The 27169-nt window shown below is 40.7% G+C and overlaps 2 protein-coding genes across 5 annotated transcripts in view; both read left to right on the top strand.

Moving 5' to 3' along the window:
• The first annotated feature begins 13140 nt into the window (after positions 1-13140).
• Positions 13141-22624, top strand: IER3IP1 (immediate early response 3 interacting protein 1). The gene is made up of 3 exons (XM_033087101.1): positions 13141-13318; positions 18952-19053; positions 19940-22624. The coding sequence occupies exons 1-3, from the start codon at positions 13228-13230 to the stop codon at positions 19993-19995; spliced, it is 249 nt and encodes an 82-aa protein (XP_032942992.1). The 5' UTR covers positions 13141-13227; the 3' UTR covers positions 19996-22624.
• A 1681-nt stretch (positions 22625-24305) lies between these two features.
• HDHD2 (haloacid dehalogenase like hydrolase domain containing 2) overlaps positions 24306-27169 on the top strand; it is a 36102-nt gene continuing 33238 nt past the window's right edge. Inside the window, exon 1 of one of the 4 annotated variants that reach the window (XM_033087097.1) lies at positions 24306-24775. In XM_033087097.1, coding sequence (XP_032942988.1) covers positions 24321-24775 — 455 coding nt within the window. In that variant the 5' untranslated portion in view covers positions 24306-24320. Of the gene's footprint in view, positions 24776-24795; positions 25065-27169 lie in introns of those variants that run through there. The other 3 variants (XM_033087098.1, XM_033087099.1, XM_033087100.1) reach the window with 3 other exon arrangements.

Raw genomic sequence — 27169 nt, 5'->3', positions numbered from 1 at the left:
TTAACCATTTATTTGAAACTTGAAGGAGTTAAGTCATTTAACTCGTAAGTGGAAAATCAGGAATTTGAACCTTTGGCTATTGTGACTTCAAAACCTCTGCTCTTACCTTCAAAACCCCACTGCTCACTGCACAAAGTTCCTGTTTTTTATTATGGCCATATATATTCTTCTGTCAACTCCTATTGCCTGAAGTAACTTGAATAGGCCTCTAGAAACAAAAGCTACAAACAAAAGTTTAATCTACTATCTGTCTTGCTTTATAATAGCCCCACTTTTACTTATGTCTATGTCTAAAGATGTAAGAGAAAAGACAGTTTCCTGAGTTTCCTGATCAAGGGAAAGTATATGGCAAGAAACCCATGTAGATTCCCTGTTACTTAGAAAATGTAAGCTGTTCCATAATGTAACAGGTTTTCAGAGCCCTCACAGTCCCCAAATCCCTTAGTGTCTATAGGCGTACTTCCTAATATACTTTGGTTTAACTCCCCACCCACCTCCACTGTCTTTCCTGAGTGTATGAGGTTGATTCAACAAAGATTAATAAGGTAATATTTATAAAGAGAGAGCTTTTCTTTACTAAGCTACGTAAATAACAATAGACATAAGAAATACCCTTGGGAGATAGCAATTAATTTTCAGAAATCCTAAGAAGTGTCCTTCTTTTAACATCAAGTAACAAGGAAAGAAAAATTTTGGCAACAGCAGATGGGTGTTCCATCTTCTAGAACAGAACTTTTTTATTCTTAACTCTCAATAAGCCAAGGCTCATTGACCCCTGGAGCTAGCTACTCCAGGACTGAGTTGGGATAGTATTCTCACGTATCCAGAGACTTAAAAACTAATACTAGAAAAGTAAATATAGTACAAGGTTTTGTACCACCATTTACAGCTTGAATATTTTTGATGTTGCCTATTGTCTACACAATGCATCCCAAATCCTAACATGTTGTTCAAGGCCTATAGAATCTGGAGCCAACCTACTTTGCCATCTCATACCAGGGCTCTTTTCCTTTCTTGGCCCCCAATGCCTACCTTCTTGCCTTTGCTGACAGCATTTCCCCACTTGGAACGCCCTCCTTCTTCCTCTCTTCTTGCCTAAGCTCTGTCCAACCTTCAATATTCAGCAGCTCAAGTCCACCCCTGGCCCTGGCCCTCCAAACCCTCAGATTTTCTCCCTCCTCTAAATCCTGTAAGGACACTTGATTTTCTGCACCAGTCACTTGGCTCTTGTTATGTGCTGTCTTGGGTTTCTTATTGCTCTCTCTACCTTATGTGTGCCCAACGAGACTGTAAACTCCTTTAGGGCAGAAACAGACAGTCCCAGCCTTACATTGATTGCAGTGCTCTCCGCTGGATAAATGCAGCTGCTCCATAAGTGTTTTCTGATGAGCAAGACTTGGATGTCTTAATGCTCTAAACTTGTGTACAGGTTTGCAAAGAACTATCTGAACACGGGGAAAGGTGGCCATCCAAGCTAATCTTCTTTCTGAGCCAGGCTTTATTCGTTATCACCACTCCTTCCCTTCAGAGTCTCTCCTCTGCTTGTACACACAGATCGTTCTTGACTTTCAAACTTCCGCATATTGTGTAGCTTTGCTCCACATCCAAAGTGGGTTAATTCCACTAACACCAGCAAATGACTCTGGTGGTAGTTTGTACAGTGCCACTGGATTTATGAATAAATGAACCTGCCAAGGTCATTCTTGAACTCTGCCTTCTCCTTAAGCTGCTGCTCCTTTTCTCCTTCCTGGCATTGCAAACTCCTTTTCTTTAATTCTTCACAGTTTATTTGTTCCTTGGAACTTGGCTTTTGCCTTCACCGATGGCCACATTTAACTTTATATTTGATCCTTAGTTTGTTGTTCTACATTTTATTTTGTTGAGTCCTTTGAAAAGCGCTTCTTTCTTTCTTTCCCTTCCCTTCCCTTCCCTTCCCCTTCCTTCCTTCCTCTTTCTTTCTTTCTTTCTTTCTTTCTTTCTTTCTTTCTTTCTTTCTTTCTTTCTTTCTTTCTTTCTTTCTTTTTTGCTTTCTTTCTTTCTTTCTTTCTTTCCTTCTTTTTTTTTTTTTTTTTTACCATATTTGTAGTTAAGGTAGATTAAGAAATAATGCAGTAACAAATAAAACCCTGAAATCTGAGTCAGTTGCTTAACATTATAAAAGCTTATTTCTTGATCATGTCACCATCCACTGTGGATCAGGAGAATGTTAGTTTCCATGCTGTGACTCTGACAACCCTGAGATCTTCAGAGCTCTCCACTGAATCCAGTCCAGCCAGCCAGCTAACAAAGAGGGAAAAGATCAAACAGAAAATCCACTGTATCCTAACAGGCTTGGCCTGAAAATGAAACTCACATTTCATTGGCCAGAACTCAATTATACAGTCCCACCTAATTGTAGGGAACACTGAGAAATGTAGACATCTTCTGTGTCCAGGAAGGGTTGAACTGGATATTGCTGGACATTAATAATTGCTACCATACCATATTACTTCTACCTTCTAGTTGATTCTCATTTTATCTATTACATTAAATCTATTTTTATTTCTTTTTGCTATAAGAGATTCTTTATGGAGCACACTGGCTTGTTCGAATTTGAACCAAAGCTTTTTAGGACTGTGACAGACCTCTCTCATGTTAGATTCTTTTCATTGACTACTTAGTTTAATTCTACCATTTCTCATAACTTCTTTTTTTTTTAAAACCCATGTATTGCTGGAGTATATCTTCAAATTACTTTCTCAAAAAGAATGCATGAAGCTTATCTCTATTAGAATATAAATTTCTTGAGGGCAGGGCCTCTGTCATGTTGTTATATTTCTAGTATCTAAAATAATGCCGGGTACTCAATGAATAGGTACTCAATAAATATTTGTTAATTGACTAGGCAAACTTTGAATCTGCATATTTAAAAATCTTTTTGGAAAATAACTTTTGTGCAGAAAATATTAGTTTTACCTTTCTTTTAAAAAAATATTTATTTTACCCGCACCATTAATAGTTTGATTGGCTGTAGAATTTTAGATCCAAAATTATTTTCTCTCAAAACTTTGAAAAAAGCTCACCATTGTCTTCTACATTTAGTGTTAATTGGTTTCTTATTTCTTTATAGATAACATTTTCCCTCTCTTGAAGCTTTTCGAATCTTCTCTTTAATAGGATTTGAAATTTAAGATATAAGATTTAATAAGTTTTGAAATTTCATGATGATCGGTCCAGGTAATGGAATTTTTTTTAACCAATTCACCTAGTCAGAACCCCGTAAGTCTTTTCAATTTGCACACTCATACACCTATCAGCTCTGGAAATTTTTATGTTTTATTATTTTTCTTCCTGTCCTGCACTTCTGTCCTTATGAAACTCCCATATTTCCTGGTCGCTTTCTGTCTTATATTCTCCGTCTCTATGTTTTTTTCTTTATTCTTGGATAGTCCCTCAATTTTATCTTTCAATGAGTGTTTTTGGAGGGCTATAATGTGTTTAATTTTAAGAATTCATTCTTTTATCTGATAGCTACTTTTGCATAGAAACTTTGGCGGGGGGGCCTCTGTTTAAATGCCTGTCCAACTACTTTGATTAGCAGTAATTAGCATCCCCCCCCCCTTCCCTAAATTGATCTCTGTCCTCTTCTGAGGTCAGTTTTACTGACTTTTTATCTTAGTCTTTTCTTTTCATGTTGCTGGTTTGCACCATGTGCCCTGTTGCCTGCTTATATTTAATAATAATGAACTAGAGTGGATATTTATATAATTGATGTGGGGCGAGATGTCTAACTAGAAGCTCTATATACTTGGAAAAGTACGACATCAGCAGCATAGCTGTAGATTGAACTAGCAGAGAGTCAGTCATCAAGCTAACAGCCTCCCGAATGAATGGCAGAATAAGAGCAGCCCTCCTGTCCAGCAGCAATGCACACAGTAGCTCTCTTCAGATCGTTTAATCTGCCAACAGCGGAGTCCTTTCAGCCTTGCCCAGGGGCAAATGCAGACTGTTTGCTCTATGGTCCAAGCACTTCGGGAGTCAGGGCTGGGAAGGCTGACTATTTCCTGTACAGATTATCAACCTACCTGCCTGGTTGCAGCCTGGCTTCTCCTTCTAGATCTCCGATGTACTTCCGACTCTGAATCAGGAACCTTTGTGAAATGCTTCAGGACAATGATTTGCACCTGCCCTGGGACCCTTTCATGGTTCATTGTGGGTTACAGTTTTATCCACGGAGTGTTACCCATCCATATGCTTCCTTCCATTTATTGTCTTCCAGAGACTGTTGAAATTTCTTGTGTTCCTCTATATCTTTACTATTAGAGATGTATTGCTCTTTCTCATTCCTTTATAATTTAATGGAGTTCCAGGAAGTGTTGAAGAGGAATACATGTGCTTGATGCACCATCAGGAACTAGAAGAAAACCATACATATTTGAAAGCTCCCACGTGCTTCTGATGATCAGCAAGCTTGGGAGACCCTGTTCTAAACGATCGTACTTTCCCTTTATGTTATTTTTTTATTTATTTTTTATTTTTTTATTTTTTTAAATTTATTGGGGTGACAATTGTTAGTAAAATTACATAGATTTCAGGTGTGCAATTCTGTATCACATCATCCATAAATCACACTGTGTGTTCACCACCCAGAGTCAGCTCCCCTTCCATCACCATACATTTTTATTTTTTTCCCTTTATTTTAAGCACTGAACATTTACTTCTTTGCAACTCCTTGCATTCTATGACTCATTTTTCTTAATAGTTGATCATTTTCATCAGAGTATGAGCATGTCTGGTTATTATTTGTGTTTAGCCTACTGCACCTCACCTAGCCCCTTACACAAGGTAAGTAAGGCACATCTTAGAAGTTCAATAAATTCTCCTTGAGTAAAAGAATGAACAAATGAATGCATGAGTGAAGGTATGATATGCATTTGGGTAGGTAGTTTCTCTAGTTTTTCATTCTGCTATAATTTACTCAGGATTTTTTTTTTTAAATAAAACTAATCAGCTATATGCAGCCATTCAGGATCAACCCCGTTTAAAAATAGATACAGTGACTCATTTTTATTTTTTAAAGAAACTTTCCATTTCCAATAGCCCTATTTCCAGAAACACTTCATAATGCACAAGCTTTCAGCTTGCAAATGGTTTCATTTGAGTTTCATACCAGGAATAGCTTGTATGAATCTATAAACATGAATGAGGCTCTTTTTGTGGGATTTTCCTATTTTAGTCCAATGCCTACCTCAAATAGAACCCATTTGGGTGAATTCTGCTGCCATAAACCCATTTAAACTCAAAGTTGCCATTGTAAATAGCAAGATTAAAAGCAAACATACCTCAGTCACCATTGATTCATATCTCAGACACAGACAATAAGATAAATATATCTATTAAAATATATTAGGATAAAAATATTTAAAACCAATAATCCATTTTTATCATCCTTCAAGGTAAGTCTAAATTTTTAATAAATAACACAAATAAGCCTTACCTTAATGAACTATGTTCAATGCATACAGGAATAAAAATGCTGACATTTAAAAATATGAATGGAAAGAGGGCAGACAACACATTTATTGAAGAATTATTCTAGGATCTAACTTGTGAACAGTTTTTCTTTACCACGTACCTGATAACTTTTCATTGACTTAGTGAAAGGTTTTAGTCAGTTTAAATAGTGACTATTTTCTTCAAGCAGCAAGTGTTTTCACTTTTCATCCTGGATGATGCAGGCATTGTGCATAGCATGTAAGTGAGAAAGGACCATGGGGATGCAATTAGTAAATCCAGAACGTAGGAAGTTCTACAGGACAAATGACCCAGTTCTCTCAACAAATGAATTGCTTTCCTCACTTGGCTTTGAAAGAAGTACTTGGGCTACTCTGGGAGGTATAACCTATATAGAGACGAAGGTGGAACCATAGAGATCTGTTAGGAGCTACTGCACTAATCTATGTAAGAGATGAGGGTGGGTTGGACCAGGGCTTCAGTGGTAGAGAAGGTGACAAGCGGTCAGATTTGGGTATCTGTTGAAGTTCAAGTCAAAAGAATTTGCTGATGGATTGTATACAGGGTGTGAGGGAAAGAGATAGAGACAAGGAAAATCCAAGGATTTTTTTTCTTGAACCACTGGAAGGATGGAGTTGCCATGAACTGAAATGTGATGACTGCAGAAGTAGGTTTCAGGGGAAATTAAGAATTTTGTTTGGGGCAAGGTAAGGTTGAGATATTTATTAGATACCCAAATGGTTGCCCATTGGAAATATCAGCCAAGAGTTCATGGGTGAGTTCTGGGTAGTCCATACAAATTCAGGAGTCTTCAGAGTGTATAAATGCTTGTAATCCATCAGAATAAATTAGATCACCAAGGGAGTGACTGTAGGTAGAAATCTGTTGCTTCTAAAGTACTGTGGAACGAACAACTCCCAAATGTAGTGATTTAAAACAACAATCATTTATTCTTATAGATCTGTGATTGGATGAGGATTTGCTAATCTAGGCTGGGCTTGACTGGGATCATTTGACTCTGCTCCAAGTACCTCTCATCCTTCTCCTAGAACCCAAGAACTAGCCCAGGCATTATTGATTGATTGATTGATTGATGTATTTATGTATTTATTTAATGGCAATGTCAGAGGCACAGGAAAGAAAGCAGAAGCATATAAGGCCTTTTGAGGTCCAGGCTCAGAGCTGGCACAGCATCACTTCTTCCTTATTCTATTGGACAAAGCGAGTCATATGACTGAGCTCAAAGTCAAGGATCAGTAAAATAATAAAATAATGAGGCAAAGACATTGATACAGGGAAGGGTAACAATTTGAGTTCGGACTGCAATCTCTCACATCCAAATACAGGGTCTATCCTTGGGCATTTTAACTTTAAAGGGGCCCAATATCATCAGAGACCACACAAGATTACCCCAGACATAATCTTAACCACTGCTCCCCCTTGCCTAGAGGAACTTTATTGAAGGCACTCATACTTTGATTCTGGCAAAGGAATTGTGGGGACAGAGTCCCAGAGAGCCGTTTCCAGGCTCTCAGCGTCACTTGGAGGGTTGCTGGCTCTGGTAGTAGATGGCCATCAGCTTTGACCAGTTAGCCAATTAGCCACTGATATGACTGCCGTGGCTAGGTTGGTTGCTTGGTTGGTTGGACGGCAGGTTGCAGATCGTGTGGAGCCTGCTCCCTGTGTCTCCAACCCAGCCACCAGCGAGAATATAGTGGTATGACTCCCCTATCTATGCCTCCATGGGTGTTCCTTTTTGGCCTCACCATATCCTGCATTCTTATGCGGGGAGTGGGACCAGAGACCCTGCATGACAGGAATGAAAACATTGACTCTATATAATTAGTTTCAAAGAAAGTCTGCAGCAAGATGCTCCAAGATGCCAAAGTGTACCATCTAACTGTCTGAAAAGAAAAAAGCAAAACAAAACTTAATGAAGCAAATAATAAGGAGACATCCGTGTTTGAAATTGAAGAAACTTTCATCCTCAACAGTAGTGTCTGATGGAATATCTAAGGTGAATGAATGAAAATGTATCACACAGACATCAGAAGCTTGGCACCAAGCAGTAGGTTCTAATTTTAAATAGGCCATAGCCAGGTTTTTGTTTTTGCTTTTGTTTTTTTATAATCTGCTAAGATGCAGAATATGCATTTTACCCTGTTCTTTGTTTGGGGGCAGATATTTGTTTAAACTGAGGGAACTATTTTAAAAATATATTTAAAATTTTTTCCAAGCTTTCCAGTATCTTGAAAAGTAAGAAAATTGGAGGAATAATTCTTTTTAAGGATATAATCTGCTGTTATTTTTGGATGCAAGTTTGGGTTTTTGAAAAGTAACAAATCATAACACGGTACTAGTACTTGTACACTATCTTATATTTTAAACTGCTTTTACTAGATCTAGAGATTTCAGGGGCTGAAGAAGTCTTAGAGATTATCATCACCTAATTTTATAGATGAAGTAACAGAGGTCCAGAGAAATTAACCTGATTCTTTTGACAATAAAGTAATTGGATCACATGAGTTGTAATCCAGAGGGGGTAACACAAAGGGGTAACTGTAGGAGTGATACAGGAGAGTTAGCATGTCCCTAGGTAGAAGGGAGGTCTCCGGGTAACCCTAGAAGTAGAAGGAAAGCCTACTGATTTCCTTCTAGATACAGGAGCCACTTTCTCTGTCCTCCCCTCCAATCCAGGGACCCTGTCCAATCGACATGTTACAGTCTGTGAAGTCACGGACAAGCCAATTACTAAATATTTTTCCCAGCCCTTAGGCTGCTTGTGGGGTGACCGAATGTTCTCCCACTCATTCTTAATCATGCCAGAAAGCCCTACTCCTCTATTAGGAATAGACATTATGGCAGAAACGGGAACTATTGTTCTCCTAGCCCCTGGAAGTATTCCTAGCTGTCTCCCAGTAGTAGAAACTAACATCAACCCTGATGTTTGGGCATCACAAGGGACAATTGGTCGCACCTTAACAGCAGCTCCAGTCCACATCCATCTTAAGGACCGCACTTTATTTCCTTGCCGGAAACAATACCCTCTGAAACCGGAGGCACAGAAAGGACTAATCCCTATCATTAACAGTCTCAAAGGACAAGGGCTCCTCAGAGAATGCAACAGCCCTTGCAACACCCCCATCTTAGGGGTTCCCAAACCCAATGGAGAATGGAGATTAGTTCAAGACCTCCAGGTCATCAATGAGGCAGTTATTCCTATACACCCCATAGTTCCAAATCCTTACACTCTCCTAGCCCAAATACCTGAAAGTACCAGATGTTTCACGGTATTAGATTTAAAAGATGCCTTTTTCTGTATACCTCTGCACCCTGACTCACAATATCTCTTTGCCTTTGAAGACCCTGAAAGCCAGATTTCACAGATCACCTGGACCGTCCTCCCTCAGGGGTTTAGGGATAGTCCACACCTTTTTGGACAGGCCCTGCCTAAGGACTTAGCAGATTTTGCCTATAACAGCTGTACTCTTTTACAGTATGTTGATAATCTTTTATTGTGTGCTCCATCTGAAGACCTCATTAGCCAAGGTACTACCGCCCTTTTAAATTTTCTAGCCTCTAAGGGTTACAAAGTTTCCAAGGCCAAGGCCCAGATGTGTCAGACTTCTGTCAAATACCTTGGGCTAATTATCTCTGAAAGAACTAGGGCCCTAGGGGAGGACAGAATTTGCCCCATCTCCACCTACCTCTTACCTAAGACTCCAAAACAATTAAGGGGCTTCCTGGGCATCACTGGCTACTGCCGTCTGTGGATCCCAGGATACGGCAAAATGGCCCGCCCCTTTTATCAACTAATTAAAGATACTCAAAATGCAAATACTCATCTACTCCTTGGAAATCAGAGGATGAACAAGCTTTTTAACATTTTAAAACATGCACTGGTAAGTGCCCCAGCCTTAAGCCTTCCTACAGGAAAATCCTTTCATTTATGTATAACAGAAAGAAAGGGAATAGCTTTAGGAGTCCTAACACAACCCAGGGGACCCTCACAGCAACCAGTAGGATATTTAAGTAAAGAACTAGACCTTGTAGCGTGTGGCTGGCCAGCTTGTCTCCGGGGAATAGCTGTAGCTGCCCTTCTGGTTCCTGAAGCCACCAAGCTCACTATGGGACAAGACTTAACTGTCTTTGTCCCCCATCACATTCAAGGATTTTTAAATACTGACAAGAGTCACTGGCTCACAGACAGCCACCTCCTGCAGCATCAGGCCTTCTTAAGGTCCTGTAATTCAAATACGGACCTGCTCCACCTTAATCTTACCACCTTCCTCCCAGAGACAGAGGAAAAATTAATTGCCAATAAGTTTTTATACAAGCCTATACTGCTAAAGTAGATGTACAAAAAATACCCCTAGACAACCCCGATTGGAGGCTCTTCACTGATGAGAGTTCTTTTATAAAAAAAATAACATACAAAAGGCTCAATAATCAAATAGCTTACTCAATAACAAAAACCCTAAAACGCCACCTCACAGGCTATCCATGCCATAAGACAAAAGTTAGGACAGGTCAGAATAACAGTTCTCAAACAAAGCTGCCATAGATTATCTACTTCTCAAACAGAATCAAAAATATAAAAAGTTTAAAGGGTTATGCTGTTTCAGTCTCTCATAGTTCACAGTTAATTAAAGGTTTCCAATATTAAACTAAAAACAAGATTCTTTGGTTTAGATTTATCCTTCCTTACTTCCTGGCTTCCTAGCTTAACAGGACTTAAAGAAGTCTTTCTCATATTCCTGTTATTCATTATTACAGGAATCATCTCTTGCTGCTGCCTACGGTGTATCTCTGCTTGTGGAACACTCACTAGCTGGCTACGCGGCCTCCAAAGCAACAAACTCCTCATCTGCTCGGATATGCTCATCTACCGGGGACCCTTAGATAGACCTCTGGACAAGCCCTAGCTGCTGGTCTGTCTCTACGTCCCTCCTCAGCCTGAAGTAGCCAGAGCGGTCCTTGCCCCTAGCCCCTAATAGCAGTTAGGGTTCCCTCTTCAGAGGGGGTATTGATACAGGAGAGTTAGCATGTCCCTAGGTACACAGGGAGGTCCCTGGTGGAAAAAACAAAGACAGCCATATCCTAAAACTTCAGGTTTTGAAATCACTCCTTCGCTCCAGGACATAATGTAACAAGGCCTTGAGATTAATCATAAAATTCATTTTGGCCTGACAAATGGAGCAGATCTGATAGATAAAGAGTGGGTTACTTTGCTAATTCCTTTAAAATGGACAAGCAGATTTCATTAGAAGGCGCCAGTTCCCTTCTTCAAACAACGCCCTTCTCCAAACCTCTCCCCTTCCCCAAACAGACAAAGGGAAGGTATAAAGGTAGGAGCTTTTGCCTCAGTCATGCGGCACCCCGCATTCGGGACCCCCTCCTGCTCGGGAGCTGCAACCTCTTCTCCTGCCTCTAATAAACTATCCCGTTTTTAAAACTTTTTGCCTCTCCCTGATCCATGTTTCCATTCTTCGGCTTCACGAGACACGATCCCGGCCGGCACTCAGAAACTGCCGGCAGATCCAACATCACCTGCCTCAGGAGGCTTTACTCCCATGTCCACTCCATCGCCATAATCTCCACTCATCAGCCTTCCCCCTCCTCATTAGACATACAATCTAGTAGTAGAAATTGAGATTAACTGCTCAACCAAACTTCTAAACAAGGTGCCCCTGCCCCCACCCAGCCCAGTACAGGAATCCTGGAGTGCTCACTGTCCACTTACAGGAACAAACTTCCTCTACACCAGTGTCTAGAGTTTTGTGGGCCTTGAAAAACTGAAGGATTTGTTGGCATCCTGTCCTGACGTTTACTCTCTTAAAGCTTCCTGTGTCCAATTTTGGAGATAGTGTTTATGTATGTCAGTGGGAAATGATACATTTTTCTTCCCTATAGACATTAACTAGTTGGCCTATTTAAGCTTAATTTATTCTTGGGAGTTTAACTAATTATTATTATTATTATTGTTTTGTCTAGTGTCTCTTCCAGCAGCAGCAACACATGGGCTTCCAAGGTCCTTTCTTTCTGGGACTAATGTGCTGCTTTTCCATTTTCTATTTTAGGGGACCCTGAGAAGTTCGGGAAGTGATTACTTTGCATACTGTCCTTACCCTCAAACAATGGCTAAAATTTAACATGATTAGATGCAGCCTTTTACTGGCAAAGATAAACAAAGCTGTACACCAATTAGAGTGGTAAAGACAGATTTTAATTAGTAATTATTCTTGCAATAGGGAAGAGGGTCAAGTGTGAACTGAATTCAACTTTGATTTATAGAGAGGTGACTGGGTATTTTATTTTTTTAATTAATTAATTAATTAATTAATTGTAAATTAATGTTTATTGGGGTGACAATTGTTAGTAAAGTTACATAGGTTTCAGGTGTACAATTCTGTATTACATCATCTATATATGGCATTGTGTGTTCACCACCCAGAGTCAGTTCTCCTTCCATCACCATATATTTGATCCCTTTTACCCTCATCTACCACCCCCCTCCCGTGACTGGGTATTTTAAAGGGAGAATGAGGGAGTAGAAAGGGAGGTGAGCAGGGGCTTAGGCAAAGTCAGGGAAGTGAAAAATACAAAGGGTAGTCAGGTTTCTATTTAGGCCAGGTGTCTATTAGCTGGCAATTCTCAATGTTAAGATTCTGCCCTCCCACAGAGACGGGGAGACAGAGTTCCTCTCCTTCCCAATGAATACATTTTAAAGTTATGGCCTTCAGGTCCTTAAGAAAGACACGCCTGAATTGTAGGAGATACATATACATCTCAAAAGGACAAAGGAAGGATTCACAATTGTAGGCCTTTCTTAGTAAATGCTCTAAGAAAGGGAGGTCAGGGCCTATTTTCAGGTGTGTCTGGAACAAAGTCAATTCTTTCTGCAGCCTTAAGCTTTCTCAGGCAGGCACTTTAAATGGTCATTGTAGGGACGTGGCTTTGAGCTGTTAGAAACTGTTAGTGTTTGTTTAAGTCTTTTAATGTGGGTATAGGGGAGTGGATGAAATAATTTGTGTTGAGCATCTGTAGTTTTTATAGGCTAAGGTGGAGGCCTAGGCTCAGAGGAGCCTAGTTAGAGTTTGATCAAGGAGAGAATGTTTCTTACTGAGTAATTTTAAGATGTATTATTTTATTTTATTTTAATGTTTTAAGTTATTTGCCAAAGCCTTCATTTCTTTATCTGTAAAATAGGAGTATTAACATCTCCTACAGCTCTTGGGAGCACCTGTCCAGTAGAAATATAATGCAAGCTTCACGTCATTATCAATATCCTCATAGCCACATTTTTTAAAAAGTAGAAACAGGAAAAATTAATCTTAATTTAATTTATTTACCTAATATATTCAAAATATTTTCACATGTAATCAACATTTTTTAATTATTGGGCTCTTTGACGTTCTTTGTTTTCGTGCTAAGTCTTTGATATCCGGTGTATTTTACACTTAAAGCACCTTATTTCGGACCAGCCACATTTCAAGCGTTCAATAGCCACACGTGGCTACTGCATTGGACAGCACAGGTCCAGACAAGCTCAGCAGACAAGCCTTGCTGATGCAGGCGGGGGCGGGTCTTAGCCAGACGGGGGGGGGCGGAGCTTCTTGGAAAGCTTTCTGGGCCTCACCGGCTCCCGTAGGAGAGCGCCGGCCGTGACGGCGCCACGTCCCTTGCAGCGGCTGCAGAAAAATCAGTTGGGCCTTCGGCCGGCGCCCAGCCACCATGGCTTTTACCCTGTACTCGCTGCTGCAGGCAGCCCTGCTCTGCGTCAATGCCATCGCCGTGCTACACGAGGAGCGCTTCCTCAAGAACAGTGAGTGGGGCCGTGGGGCGGGGCCGAGGTGGCGGCGGCAGAGCCCCTGGGCCGCGGACGCGAGCCGGGCTGCGAGAGGGGACAACCCGGGCGGGGACCGACGAGCCGCCGAGGGCTTGGCTCTTGGGGCCTTTCCATGCGGGAGGAAGCCGAGCCACTTTTGTCTCACCAGGTTTGAATTCAACAGCGGGGTAAAGATTGTTCAGCGGCCGCCCGCTGTGAGGGGCCCTGGGGTGGGTACGGGTGGGTGGGGGAACACGGAGATGTGCCCGCGAAGCCCGTCTGCAGCTAGTTTAGGTCAGTAGTGTAGTGCACTTCTCTGTGACTCCTTTTCATGGCCAGAATACCTGGGTCTGAGTTTTCAGTTAACGAGGGAGGGGCGTAGCTCATTTGGAGCGTAGGTAATTAGGAGAATGAACTGATGGAGGGCCATAGGGGTTCCTGGGCTTTGGGGCTAAGAGGAAAGGCAAAATGTTGGGATTCTCGCGACATTCAGCCACCCACGTTCCAAGAAAAGTTTATCCAGCACAGATTTGTGGGTGTCTACGATGTGCCGGGATCTGTGTTAGAATCTAAGGGTACAAAGATGAAGACACAAGTTATGCCACGCAGGACCTCACAATCCAGCAATTTCCATGGCATCTCGGGCAGGCCGCTTCTTGCTACACGAGGCAAAATTGAGGCAGGATACTGCATGATGTGCATCACGTGTTACAGTATACCGCGTATATCTGAATCACTGAAACTCAAACCCATGAGCAAGGTGGATTCATTTGTTCCTTCAGAAGAGATTTATTGAGCACAAATTATGTGCCAGGCCCATGAAATAAGAGCTGGGGTTACAGAAGTTACCCTGCCCTCCTAATAGAAATTAACCTAAATAAAACTGGACAAGTAACAAGAACAAGGACGCAGAATATTATGAAAGAGAAGTGCAGGGAGATACTAAACCGCGAATCTGTGAAAGCTTCTTGGAGAAAGTGTGTCTAACCTGAAATCTGATAAGCGAGTAAATATTAACTAGGTGAAGGTGAAGGGTTGGGAGAAGTTGGGCGGGTAAGGAATAAGAGCTGGTGTGTAGACTGGGGCAGGTGAAAACAAGGTCTTAAGCAGGGCAGTGACATGACCAGATTTGTGTTATTTGCAAGATCCTTCTGGCTACAGTATGGAGAACAGATTGGACGGGACAAGAGTGGATGTGGGAAGCACCATTCCAAATAGGGCAGGTAGTGGGCTGGGTAAACTGTTAATTGAGTGAGCATAATAATTAATAATAATAACTAATACTTAACAATGTGTGCCAGGATCTGCATCAAGTGCTTTATGTATATTAACGTGTGTAACCCTGACACAACAACCCTGTGAGATACTGTTTTCACCCCTACTTTACAGATGGGGAACCTGAAGCACAAAAGAGAGTAGGTAACTTCCAAGATCACACAGCTAGAAAGTGGCAGGCCTAGAATTGGAACTTAGACTCTTACTCAAGAGTCCATCTCTTCACCACTATACATACAGAAAGTAGAAGAGAATCATGGGGGTTAAAGTGTGTCCTTCCCAAAAAGGTATATTGAGGTCCTAACCCTTGGTACCAGTGAATGTGACCTTAGTTTGAAATAGGGTCTCTGCAGATGTAAGCAAATTAAGATGAGGTCACGCTGGAGTAGGATGGGCCCTAGATGCAATGAGGTGTCTGTATAAGGAGACAGAGATACAGAGACACATGGGGAAGAAGGCTGTGTGACAAGAGGCAGAGATTGGAATGACGCAGCTACAAGCCAAACAGTGCCAAGGATTGCCAGTAACTAGGAGAAGCTAGGAGACAGGCATAGACAAGATTATCCCTTAGAGGCCCCAGAAGGAACTAGTTCTGCCAATAGCTTGCTTTCGGAGTTCTGGACTCCAGAACTGAGAGAAGAGTAATTTCCATTGTGTTAAGCCACCCAATTTGTGCTGCTTTGTTACGGGAGGCCTACGAACAGAAGATATTTTAAAGGTAGAAAAGGCAAATTTTTACTGTTTGGACAGTGGGGATGAGAAAGAAAGGAAAAAGTCAAAGATCTCTACCGTGTTTCCCCGAAAATAAGACCTAGCTGGACAATCAGCTCTAATGCGTCTTTTGGAGCAAAAATTAATATACGACCCAGACTTACATTATATTACATTATGTAAGACCCAGTCTTATAGTAAAATAAGACCCCGTCTTATATTAAGTTTTGCTCCAAAAGATGCATTAGAGCTGATTGTCCAGCTAGGTCTTATTTTCAGGGAAACACGGTATTGGTTTTCTAGCTTAAACAACTGAGTGAGCGGTAGTTCCTTTATTGAGTTACAGAGTGCTGGTGGGAAATTGGGAAATGGGTGGGTGGATAAGAAGGAGAAGAGATAATGAAATAAGGTTAGAGTTTGAGGTTACATCTGTGAGATAGGCAAGTAGAAATGTGGACTAGTCCGGTGGACTTAAATCTGTAGAACAAAGCAAGAGCCAGAGTGGAAAATGAACTTTGAGTTTGTCAACCACAGATGATAAATGAAACCATGTGAAGAGATGAAATTGCTCAGGGAAAGAAGAGTACAAAGAGAATTGGTGACCAGGACAGTCCCAGAATCTCTTCCAGTATTTAATGTTTAGGTAGAGATGGAAGAGCTGACAGGAGAAATTGATGAGTGAGCAAAACAGAGATGGGAAAATCTAGACGGTGGGGTTTCACAGAAGCCAAGGAGTGTTTAAAGAAGAGAGAGTACAACGGTGGAATGTTCTGAGAAGCCAAGTAAGAGAAGGACTGAAAAGTATCCTAAGGATTCACGGTAGGAGAGGTCATTGGTGATGTTACAAGAGCAGTTAAAGCAGTGGGTAAAATCCAGGTGGAATGGGTTGAGAAGTAAGTGGAAAGTGATAAAACGAGACAGCAGGATTATCCAGCGTTACCACTAAATTGGAGGAAATGAAGAAAAGGTAGCTGGAAGGTGAAGCTGGGATGTGTTTTGTGGTAAATAGGAGAGACTTGTATCAGCAATGACAATGAGAACTAGACAGGTCTCTTCAACAAGTCAGTGCTGTGGGGAAAAAGGGGAGGGAGTGACCACGAAATATACAAAATGTAAGAAAGACAAAAAAAGGAGACAGGGAAATGTAAGGGAGATATACATATGCAGTGTGTATACCTTGATTGACTCCTGGTTCAAATATATCAACTTTAAAGGACATATGGAGAATATTGGATGAAATTTGAATATGGACTGCATACTGGATAATATTAAGGAATCACTGTAAATTTTGTTAGTGTAATAAAGACATTATAGTTACTTAGGAAGTATTCAGAAAAAAGATGAAGCACATATAACAATTATTAAAACTGAGTGTTAGGTACGAGTATGTTTTACAACTTTCATAATTAAAAGTTAAAAAAAAGAATTACTGCTGACCTTAGAGAAATGGAGAGGATTCTGTTTTTCCTTTGAATACTATCAACTATATGCCAACATAGTAGACGACTTAGATGAAATGGACAGATCCCTGGGAAGATGCAGATTATTGCACAAAGAATTAGGAAATCTGATTAGACCTATAACGTGTAAAAAAAGCTGAGTTAATAATTTTAGAACTTCCAATAAAGAAAAGCCCAGGCTTCAATGCTGGATTCTACCAAGCATGTAAAGAAGGCTTGCTTCATACCAATTCTATATAAACTCTCCCCCAAAATAGGAGGGAGTACTTCCCAACTCATGCCAGGAGGCCACTATTAACCTGATATGAAAACCAGACAGAGACATTATGAAAAAAGAAACTATAGATCAGTATCTCTTATGAATATAGACAAATTCTTAACAAAATACTGGGAAACTAAACCAAGTGAGATTTACCCCGGGAATGCACGGTTGATTTAACACTCGAAAATCAATTAATGTAAGAAATCATATTAGTAAAATAAAGAAAATCACGTGCTCATCACAGTAGATGAAAAATATTAAGAGTTACCATGTAACCCAGTGATTTCACTCTTAGGTGTAGCCAGAGTAATGAAAACAAACATCCACATATAAGAACATGAATATTCATAACAGCATTATTTATAATAGCTAAAAAGTGGGAACAACCCAAATGTCCATCAACTAACTGATGATGAATACCGTAGATGACTTTAGTATGTGGTATATCCATACTATGTAATACTACTTGTCAATAAGAAAGAAAGAAATATTGATACATGCTACATGGGTGAACCTTAAAATCACCATGCTAAGTGAAGAAGCTCTAGTCATAAAAGACCACATATCATACGATTCCATTCATAGGAAAGGTCCAGGATCGGCAATCATATAGAAACAAAGCAGATTTGCGGTTGCTTAGTGCTGGTGGGGTCTGAGGGGGCTGGGAAGTGGTTGCTAATGGGTTCAGGGTTTCTTTTGGGGGTGATAAAAATGTTCTAAAATTGAGTGTGGTGATGGTTGCACAACTCTATGAACATGATGTTAAACCATTGTATACGGTTAAGTGTGTGAACTCTGTATTAGGTGAATTGTATTTAATAAAACTGTTTTTTAAAAACCACACATTTAAAAAAAATCACACGGAGTAGTATTTATTATATCCAGTGCTAATTATGAGTGGTATAAAAAACAACATGAAACAGCGTATTATTAGTAGTAGTCAGCTCAGGCTGCCAAAACAAGATATCAGTAAGCAAAGTGAAATCTTGTTTCCCGATACTTGGTTCTTTCATGTATAAAATAAAGACTTGTTCTCTGTCTTCAAGTTTAAGGGTTAACATGTCAGGAATTAATTAAGCCCTGTAGTCATATGAGATAAAAAAAAAAAATATAGTCATGAGATATGACAGGTGGACCTGAAATGAGGACGAGAGAAGGACAAATTGTAGAAATGAGGATATGTAAGTCTTTAGAAGAATGTGTGGGGTAATAAAAAAAGAACTAACAGGTAAAGGTAAAGAAATAATGATTTGTACTATCAGGAAAACGATATCGAAGAAGGTAAAAGACTCATTTCCAGAAAATAAGTGGGATAGTTGGCTAAATCCTCATCTCAGAACTGAGAAATGAAGAATAATGATCAAGGATAAAAAAGGTGTGCCCCTGCTGGCAGGATCAAGCATGTTCTAAACCTAACCGAGCTGACCAGGTTTAGATTAAAAATTTCCCCCATGTGATACAGATAGTGAATCTCAGTCACAATGCCTTTATACTGAGAATTACATTAGGTTTTATAAATTCTGAATTGAGCCAATTCATTATTCAACTTGACACTCTGCCTTGGTTGTCTGTTTTTTCAGTTCGGACTTGAAAAATGTTTTGTTAGTTTAAAAAAGAAAAAAATCAATTAGGGTGTCATAGCGGTCACCTTTACTGAGTTAAATGCCACGACATAATTTATTAGACTGTAGTTGATTTTATAAAATCATAGTGGAAATGAAATGAGTTTTTGCTGCTTATCAAAAGTAAAAAATATACTCTAATATATTTAAGTTAGTATTGTTTCTACTTTTAGGTCATATGACTTTATATTTTATGTCTTTAACAAAGGCTGAAGATAATCTTTTAGGACATGACTAATGAGGGAGCAAGGTGAATGCATAATAAATTTTAACACAGCTAATCATCTTTATATTATGCAGTTGGTTGGGGAACAGACCAGGGAATTGGCGGATTCGGCGAGGAGCCAGGAATTAAATCTCAGCTAATGAACCTTATCCGATCTGTAAGAACTGTGATGAGAGGTAAGAAGAAAAACTAGTAGAGCACTCTTTAAGTTGTGTGGTTTGATTTAAGTAGCAAAGCTTTCGAGTGTGAGTACTACCAAATACCATCTTTGTAGTGGGATTTCTTTTTTCTCTTTAACAGGGCTTTATTGCTTAAAAGTTATTGGTTTTTTTCAGTTTGCCTCTTGTTTCTATCTCAGCCAGTTGATGCAAGTGGAATGCTTGGTGGTATAATCTGTTTGTATGTTGCCTTAGAGTTAAAGACAATGATGTTCTTGCCTTTTGGAAATGCTGTTGCTTCCATGTACTAGTAAAGCCCTTTAAAGTCCTATAAGGCTTTCAAGAGAAGAATTAATGTCCCATATCCGCTATTGTATTTGAAAATATTTTAGAGCAACTCAAGAAAGAAGAGTTCAAACCTTTTATTTAAAATCATTAAAACTAGGGTCTCTCTCTCTCTCTGTCTCTCTGCCTCTTTTTAGCTGCTTTAATCACAATTTTGGATAGAATGATAAGTTCATTCTTAATTTAATGATGAAGCTACGGAATCTTCTTCGCACTGTATTTCTAATGTCAAGTGTCCCTGGCAGTCATAAGGATCTACTTCTGCCTGAGTCCATTGTGTTTCTGTGTTCCCAGAGTAACACTGGCACTATCCACAGCTGTTTTCGTATTGATCTAGTTGTACCAATGTGATCCTTATCCCCCATCACACAAGCCCTCTTTAAAATAAGTTTTGGGTTGTATGATCCAGTGCATGTTTGAATGCTCCTGTTACAAGTATTTGCAACATGATCATGCTGATAGATTGTTGGGTATTTCCATCCTTCCGGGATGCTAATGACTGACTTAGTTTTTTCCTGATATTTTCTTTCTGGTAACAAACTATTTTTTTTCTTTGCAGTGCCATTGATAATAGTAAACTCAATCGTAATTGTATTACTTTTACTATTTGGGTAAAGATCATTGTGGAAATGGAGACTCAGAAGAAGAGATGCCAGCAGAAGTTATTACTTCGATCTTTATTGGAATATGTGTATCCTAGCTGGCTGTCGTTGGACTTAACCAAAATATAAACCTGACAATAAAACCAGAGTCCCTATTTATCTGATTTTTTAAAATGTTGAACTTACAGTTTCATTACAAAAAGATCAGATCATCAGAGGCAGTAACTATCCAGGATTGGAATACATTTGATTGCTGACTGTTAATAAAAGTACATGGTATGGTAAAGATTGTTCAAAGGGTACAGGACTGTCACTTCTGTGTTTTTAGAGCTTTTTCTCTCACGTCTCAGGGATGAATTTTTTTTCAAAGTTTTGAAATTCCTTGTAACTTAGCTATGATCTGAGTGATTATCCTCCTAGATAAAATTTAAAGGGTTTTTAAAAAGTAACTACATATAAAATGAGAAGTAGGTAATTTGGATAATTTTATTTTGAATTCTTTGGATACATATTTTGTCTATATATTGTCTTGGCTATGAAAAATTCAAATTTACAGTAACTGTGGAGGAGCAATACTCCCTGATTTCAGGGAGAATTCTAAATTTGTAAGTCAGATAATCACATGATGATTATGTTTTTGTTTTAAGTTGTTTTCATGCATTTGTTATTTTACTAATTGGCCTGAATGATGAGACTAGATCAGTATCTACATATTTTCATTAGTAGAAACATATGTGTAGATAAGCCCTTTTTACAATGATGACTTATTTTTAAAAATCAGCATAAATATTGGCCTGCAAGATCAATCCTAAACAATCACAATTAAACTGTGCTACATAAGACAACTTTATTGTGAAGCATTTACCTCTCCCAAAATTACCACGTTTCAGTTTCTTGGAGTAACACGTTAAGGGGTGTGATTTTGAATTCCTCCTTCTGTCTGTCAATAGGGCATTCATGCTGGATAAGTTGATTTTTGTTTTGTTTTTATGTCTTAGACCATCCCATATTTGCTTATCCCATAATGCAGTTCTTTTGCAGAAAGATTAAAACTGTAAATGTTTTTTTCTGGCAATTATCAGTTATATTGTAAAGGGGGGGTGGAATGGCATCTTTGTTTATAGGAGAACATTTGTAAATAAAATTAATTTTCCAAGTCAATCACTTGTTTTTGTACCTTAGTATATACCTGTCAGTGTTAATGAAATTCTCATTTTGTGTGTAATACTTCTTATATATGTTCTTTGCTATAAAATCACTGAGCACAGATTTAATGAAAGTAAACATTCACAATCCATTTTTTCTTCAATGAATTGAATTGCTGACATCAAGAAAACTCATAAGCAACTTTTATTCTATGACTTAAGTTACTTCTAAAACTTTGGAGCAGGTATTGAATGCCTGTTGGCCATCCCAGAGTTAGAGATGGATTATCTCTGGGCTGCGACTTGCAACTTGAATCAAAGAAATGGATCAGGGATTCGTAGTTACCCTGTTTCCCCCAAAATAAGACCTAGCCGGACAATCAGCTCTAATGCGTCTTTTGGAGCAAAAATTAATATAAGACCCGGTCTTATAGTAAAATAATTTAAAGAATATTAATAAGTAAAATAAATTTTAAAAAATACTAAGTTTTGCTCCAAAAGACTCATTAGAGCTAGTTGTCCGGCTAGGTCTTATTTTCAGGGAAACACGGTAATTACTTGGCTCATGTGGGTAATATATTTGGCACTTAGAGGCAGTGCTCTTAACAAAGCGCTGATGCATGAGTCTTGAGTTTCAGCCACTGAGCAGATTCAAAAGAAGCAGTTAATTGAGGGCACTCCCATTTCTCCATAGGCTCTGAGCCATACAAAACTTTTAAAAAAAGAGACCTTGTCTTGTTGCCATTTTCTTATAAGACATTACAGCACACCTTTATGCTCATTTAGTGTCAGGATACTGTCCAAGTTCAAAGTCCACTGGGGAGCAGTCACAGCAGGGCAGCTTCAGAGTATTTTGTAGCCGAGCAGTTCTGAGAAAATGAAGCACTGAACATCAAAGTAGGTCATCTCTGGAGGCCACTCACACATTTCTGGCTTTAATGTGCCTCAAAGGAGGTCTGCAAGCTCTCACAGGTTAACCCTGGTGTCCCCAGAGCAGTTGTGATTTGGTGACCGTAGTATCTTAGTAGACAGTACCTTAAGTCCCAGTTGCCTGCACACATCCTTCCCCTTAGCCATTCACAGGATTAACAATTTGTGATCCTTCTGGACACCAAGTATCCATGATAGTTGTCCTATGTATACTGACCCTGCATCTATATGCCTACGACCTGTCGTGAAGGAACTTGGCTCTAGTCTATAAATATTAACCAAACTCATACTCTAACCCTTAAGTACAGTGGTTTTCAAACTTTGTTCACAGCAGAATCTCTGTTATAATAAAATAGTTATTACTCAAAGGAGTAATAACAGTACTATCATGCTGCAGTATCTAAAACAGGTAAGAGCAGTTCCATTTATTTTCAATTGAAGCAATGATGGGGCCCAAAGGCCCACTAGTCAGCCTCCACCTTACTCTTGTCCAGCTTCCTAAGGCGCTACCACAAAACCCTGTTTTCAAAAACAGTTAAAAAGTATTTCTTAAAAATTCTGGCTTTAGATAGAGTAAGGCAAGATCTGTGCTCTCTGGGTATACGTTATCATTTATGCATGTGTATGTATGTACTCATGAAATGACTTGAGAGAAAGCAATGTATTTGAGTAAAAAGTAGGAATGATATGTCTAATATGCCAAGCAGAACCTTTTTATCAAATGAATAAACTTCCTAAGACCTCAGTTGTTTTTGGTTGCTTCATTTGTAAAATGGTAACTTTCAGAAGTCTGTTCCAGGCGATATATATCTTTTCCAGATTCTAGATGTACGTGAACCAAAGAGATGTTCTAAAGTAAAATGTTTTTGATAAATCACTTTCTCATTGACTTACAAAGTTATTACCAATAATAAAATTTTGATACCAAGCAAAATGGAATTGTTTTTTGCTAAAATTTTCCTTGGCTCCTGATTGGTCATGAGATGTCAGATATTGTGAAAACATTCTGTGTAAGGACCTGGGACACGTAGTGGGCAATGCCCAAGGGTATTAAATGATCAAGATAGATTTTGGAATCCTGCCTTTTTTCAGTTCTGATACTGCGTTCTTTTCTTTCCCAAATCAGCCCCTCCCTTTTTCCATCCATAATGTACTCATTTTGCTGCTTGGCAAGCAAAGCCTTTTGAGTCTTTTGATGAGGAGGAAGACATCTGTCCTCTTGCATTATTCCACACCATAGTGAATGACACAACACCATCTATTATACTACCCAGTTACCCAAACCTGTAACCTAGTAATTATCTTGATGCCTTCCTCGCCTTTACCCTCAATCTAACCTCACCAAGTTCTGACTATTTCACCTCCTTAAAAGTGCTTGAATTTTTTTTGTTTGTTTGTTTGCTTTGTTGCCACACTGTTTAAGCATCTCTCTTGTAACCCTGCAGTAGCTGCTTATCTTGTCTCACATACATTTTGGCACCTCTCCCATCCACTCTCCACAATGCAGCCAGAGTAAGCATTTAGAAAAAATGCACGTCTTAATAGTACCCACTTGCTTAAAACCCTTCCGTGGTTTAATCTGGTCAAAAACAGGCTCCTAGCTCTGAAGGGGAAACTTGGCACAGGTTCCTTTTCCTTCAGCCAAGTAGACCCTCACAGAGAATTTAGACTTAAATATGAATAAGACAAAAACAACCTCCAGGCCCAGTGGAAAGGAAAAGCAGAGGGTCCTTAGTCCGGGGAACAGGAGGTTATAGCTTGCAACATGGCTGACTGCAGCACGGGACAGAGGGGATATTGGATAGTGTTCAAGCAGCATGAGTCTCCAGTCAAGGGCAGAGCAGCAGTTTTGTCAAAGGTTTCCATATGTGTAAACCAGGGTGTGTATCCTCTTATGTCAGATTGCTCCGAAAAGTGTTTTCGTTTAGTCATTTTCATAGGCAGTGCTTAAGATGACCATCTCTGTACTCAAGTATAATTTGGGAGACAAGTGAAGACGAGACTCCCAACGTGTGTGGGAGGGAAGCAGTGAGGAGGGGGTTCTCTGTATCCCAAGATACTGCTTCCCTTTAGATGACAGGCAAAGCCTGTGGCAGCACTCTAATGAGAGGCAGGGTGGGTGGGGAAGCTTTTGGGATAGCTGCTGCAGGACAAGAGGTACGCCACCAGAGGTGGTGGTTAATACTAAGCGCCAGGTGCTATTCAAGAAGCAAAGCAGTAAATGACCTCAGAGATTGGGTGTTTCAAGGAAAGTAAGTAGGAGATGACTTCTGAGTTACCTCTCGAGGATGGGGAAGAAGTGGAGAGAGGGAGGGTTGCAGCAAAGAAAGTTAATAAAAATTGGTTCAACCATGGTGCCGTGGAATGTGACACAGCTACAGAGCAAAAGCAGAGGTTTTTGTTTTTCATCTTGCATCTGCGCCTAGCAGGCCGCGCCCTTGATGAAGTAGGTCTCAAGAACTCGTTCTCCTCGATCGTGGTAAAAGACAACACTAGACCCTTTAAAGTACGTCCGACACTGGGACGGAACCCTGGGCGGATGGGGCGGAGATGCACGGGGAGAGGCGGCCCTTCCGGTGCGGTCCCGGGCCCAGCTTCCGGCGTCAACCTGGCAGCTGCCCGGGCGTCCTGGAGCCGCTGCGAGCCCTGTGCTGACCAGGCAACGGCGCCGACTTTCCTGTTAGCGGGGCCTCGGCTGAGGACGGCGTGCGGAGCGGGGTGAGGAGCCGTTCTGGCGCTGGCGACCGCCCGCCTGTCTGGAGGCTGCGTTTCTTTGTGAGAGGGCTCGGGCACTGACTGTTTCCGTCCCCGAGCCACCCCCCCTCCTGGGACAAGGACCAACCCGTGCGCCTGCTCCGTGAGGACTGTCCCACCCCTGCTACCGACGCCGCCCTCTAGGCCGCGGCGCTCCCACGCGTGCGCGGAGCGGGGCGCTGGGCGCTTCGGCTTCGGTGGGGTCCTGGGCGCGCTCGGGTATTGGTTGCCCGAGGCGGGTCGCGACTCCGAGGTATTGGTGGTTCTTCGGGACGTGCCCTTGGACTGTATTTCGAAGCTGGCGTCCCTTCCGGCCCGTCTGGCGTTGGCCCGGCCCTGGAACCTGGGCTGGGATCCGTCCTGAGGCCCCTTCCCACCCGCGGGATGGCGGGGATCGCTATTGAGTTAGTGCGGACGGATTCTTGTTCTCGGATCCTTCTAGTGATCGAGACCTGGCTCCGTGAGCTTACTGCAGTCAGAAGTTTATTGAGCGCTAAACAGTACAGGGGAAAAGGCAACACAGCCCCTTTCCGCACAGTGCTTCACAGCTGGGACAGTGATGCATGTAATACGGGCAGCTTTCGGCGGGCCTGGCCCAGCCCTAGGAGGAGTAAAGGACTTGGACTCAGGAATGCCAGAGGAAGGGATGCGCTTCCGAGACCCAAGGATAAAGGAGTTAGGCAGGGGTAAGGGGGATCTAGGGGCCACGGGTATAGAATTCAGGGAGCAAAAATGATGCCCGACAGAAGTCCAGCGATGAGGGAGATAAAGAATGGGGGTCTTGGCCGACTGCAGTGCCCTGGACCTTTGGTGCGGGAGTATAGACGAGTGAGTTGGAGAGGTAAACCAGGGCTCTATGCCAGTGTTGGTCGTTCAGACTTTATCCTAAGGGCAGTGGGCAGCCAATGGAACGTTTTTAACTGAGGAGAAACTGAATAATAACAATTTATTGAGTGCGTAAAGTAGTTCCAGACGTTTCCACTGGAAGCATGTAGGGAAGAACAGAGAATTTTTACTTCCCAGGAAGGCCAGGGGACATGTTCTGAACAGCCCCACCTCCCAGGAGAAGATTTTTATTGAAATCCCTTGTTTTATCTTAAATACTTATGCAAGTTTTCAAAGTATGCCACAATAGATCCTTATTTTGGTGTAAACTGTTTTCTCAAGTCCTCAAGTTACACTGATGCCTTAGGACATGGCGTCATGTTTATCCTGTGATTTTTGCAGCCCTTGCACATCCATCATGTCTTCTCCCCTCCTCCCCCCCCCCCCGCCCCCCCACCACGTACATAATCCAGCCTTTCTGTGTGTGGAACACTGTTTACAATACATGTATTATTTTCTTCACTCCTATCAACCATTAGAGGTGGGTGTTACTCTCTCTAGTAGTGAAGAAACTGAGGTGAGAGGTTAAGAAAATTGCCCAAGTTCACACAGCTAGTGAGTCGAGGTTCAAATGCAGGCATGTATATAACGCCTTGGTGTCCTTCACCACTGCATTTCAGGGAATGGGTTTGGGGCTGGAAATAGAAGATTCAAAGCAGACAGAACATTTAAGAAGTTGTTGAACTAGGCTAGATGAGAGATGATGATTCCAAAACTACATTTTAGTAACAAGACAGGAGAGTGGATTCAAGACTGTAAAGGATGTACAACTGACATGATTTGGCAGTTGGCCAGATGGGGGTAGGAGTGGGAGAGCCTGGTGGGTACCTGTGGATGGCTGGTGCTGCCATTCACTCATAAGGATCTCAGGAAAAAGCAGTTCTGAGGGCAGGGAAAACTTGTTGGTTTGAGATGCCCCTGAAATAGGCAAGGGGAGATGTTCTCTAAAGTATCTTTCAAGAGTTCATTTTAGGATGAGAGAGAATTTACTTTGCATTGACTGTCTGTCAGTATCCATTGTTTATGACTCATCTAAGGTATATCCCACATAACTTGTTCAAACTGTGGGAGATGGTGGGGCATCGACCCAAGATAAACAAAAAACATGGACTGCCTTTGAAGCTTTTACACTTTTTCTGGGGGGGTGATATTAATATTTTATAATTGCAGGGTTTTTTGGAAAAAAATATGTTTTGTAATTTTGAATCGCCTTTGTTTTCTTTTTTATTGAGATATAATTGACATATACTAGTTTCAGGTATACAACATAATGATCTGATACTTGTGTGCATTGGGAAATGATCACCATGATAGGTCTGGTTAACTTACGTCACCATACATAGTTACAAAAAATCTTTTTCTTATGATGAGAACTTTGAAAATCTACTGGTAGCAACTTCCAAATATGCAATACAGTATATTAACTTAGTCAGCATGCTTTTGGTCCCCTTTACCCATTTCTCCCACCAACCA

Source organism: Rhinolophus ferrumequinum, chromosome 19, assembly GCF_004115265.2.
Source record: "Rhinolophus ferrumequinum isolate MPI-CBG mRhiFer1 chromosome 19, mRhiFer1_v1.p, whole genome shotgun sequence".
Taxonomy (NCBI): domain Eukaryota; kingdom Metazoa; phylum Chordata; class Mammalia; order Chiroptera; family Rhinolophidae; genus Rhinolophus; species Rhinolophus ferrumequinum.
The sequence above is the reverse complement of the archived record's forward strand: the minus strand, read 5'-3'. Positions and strand labels throughout refer to the sequence as shown.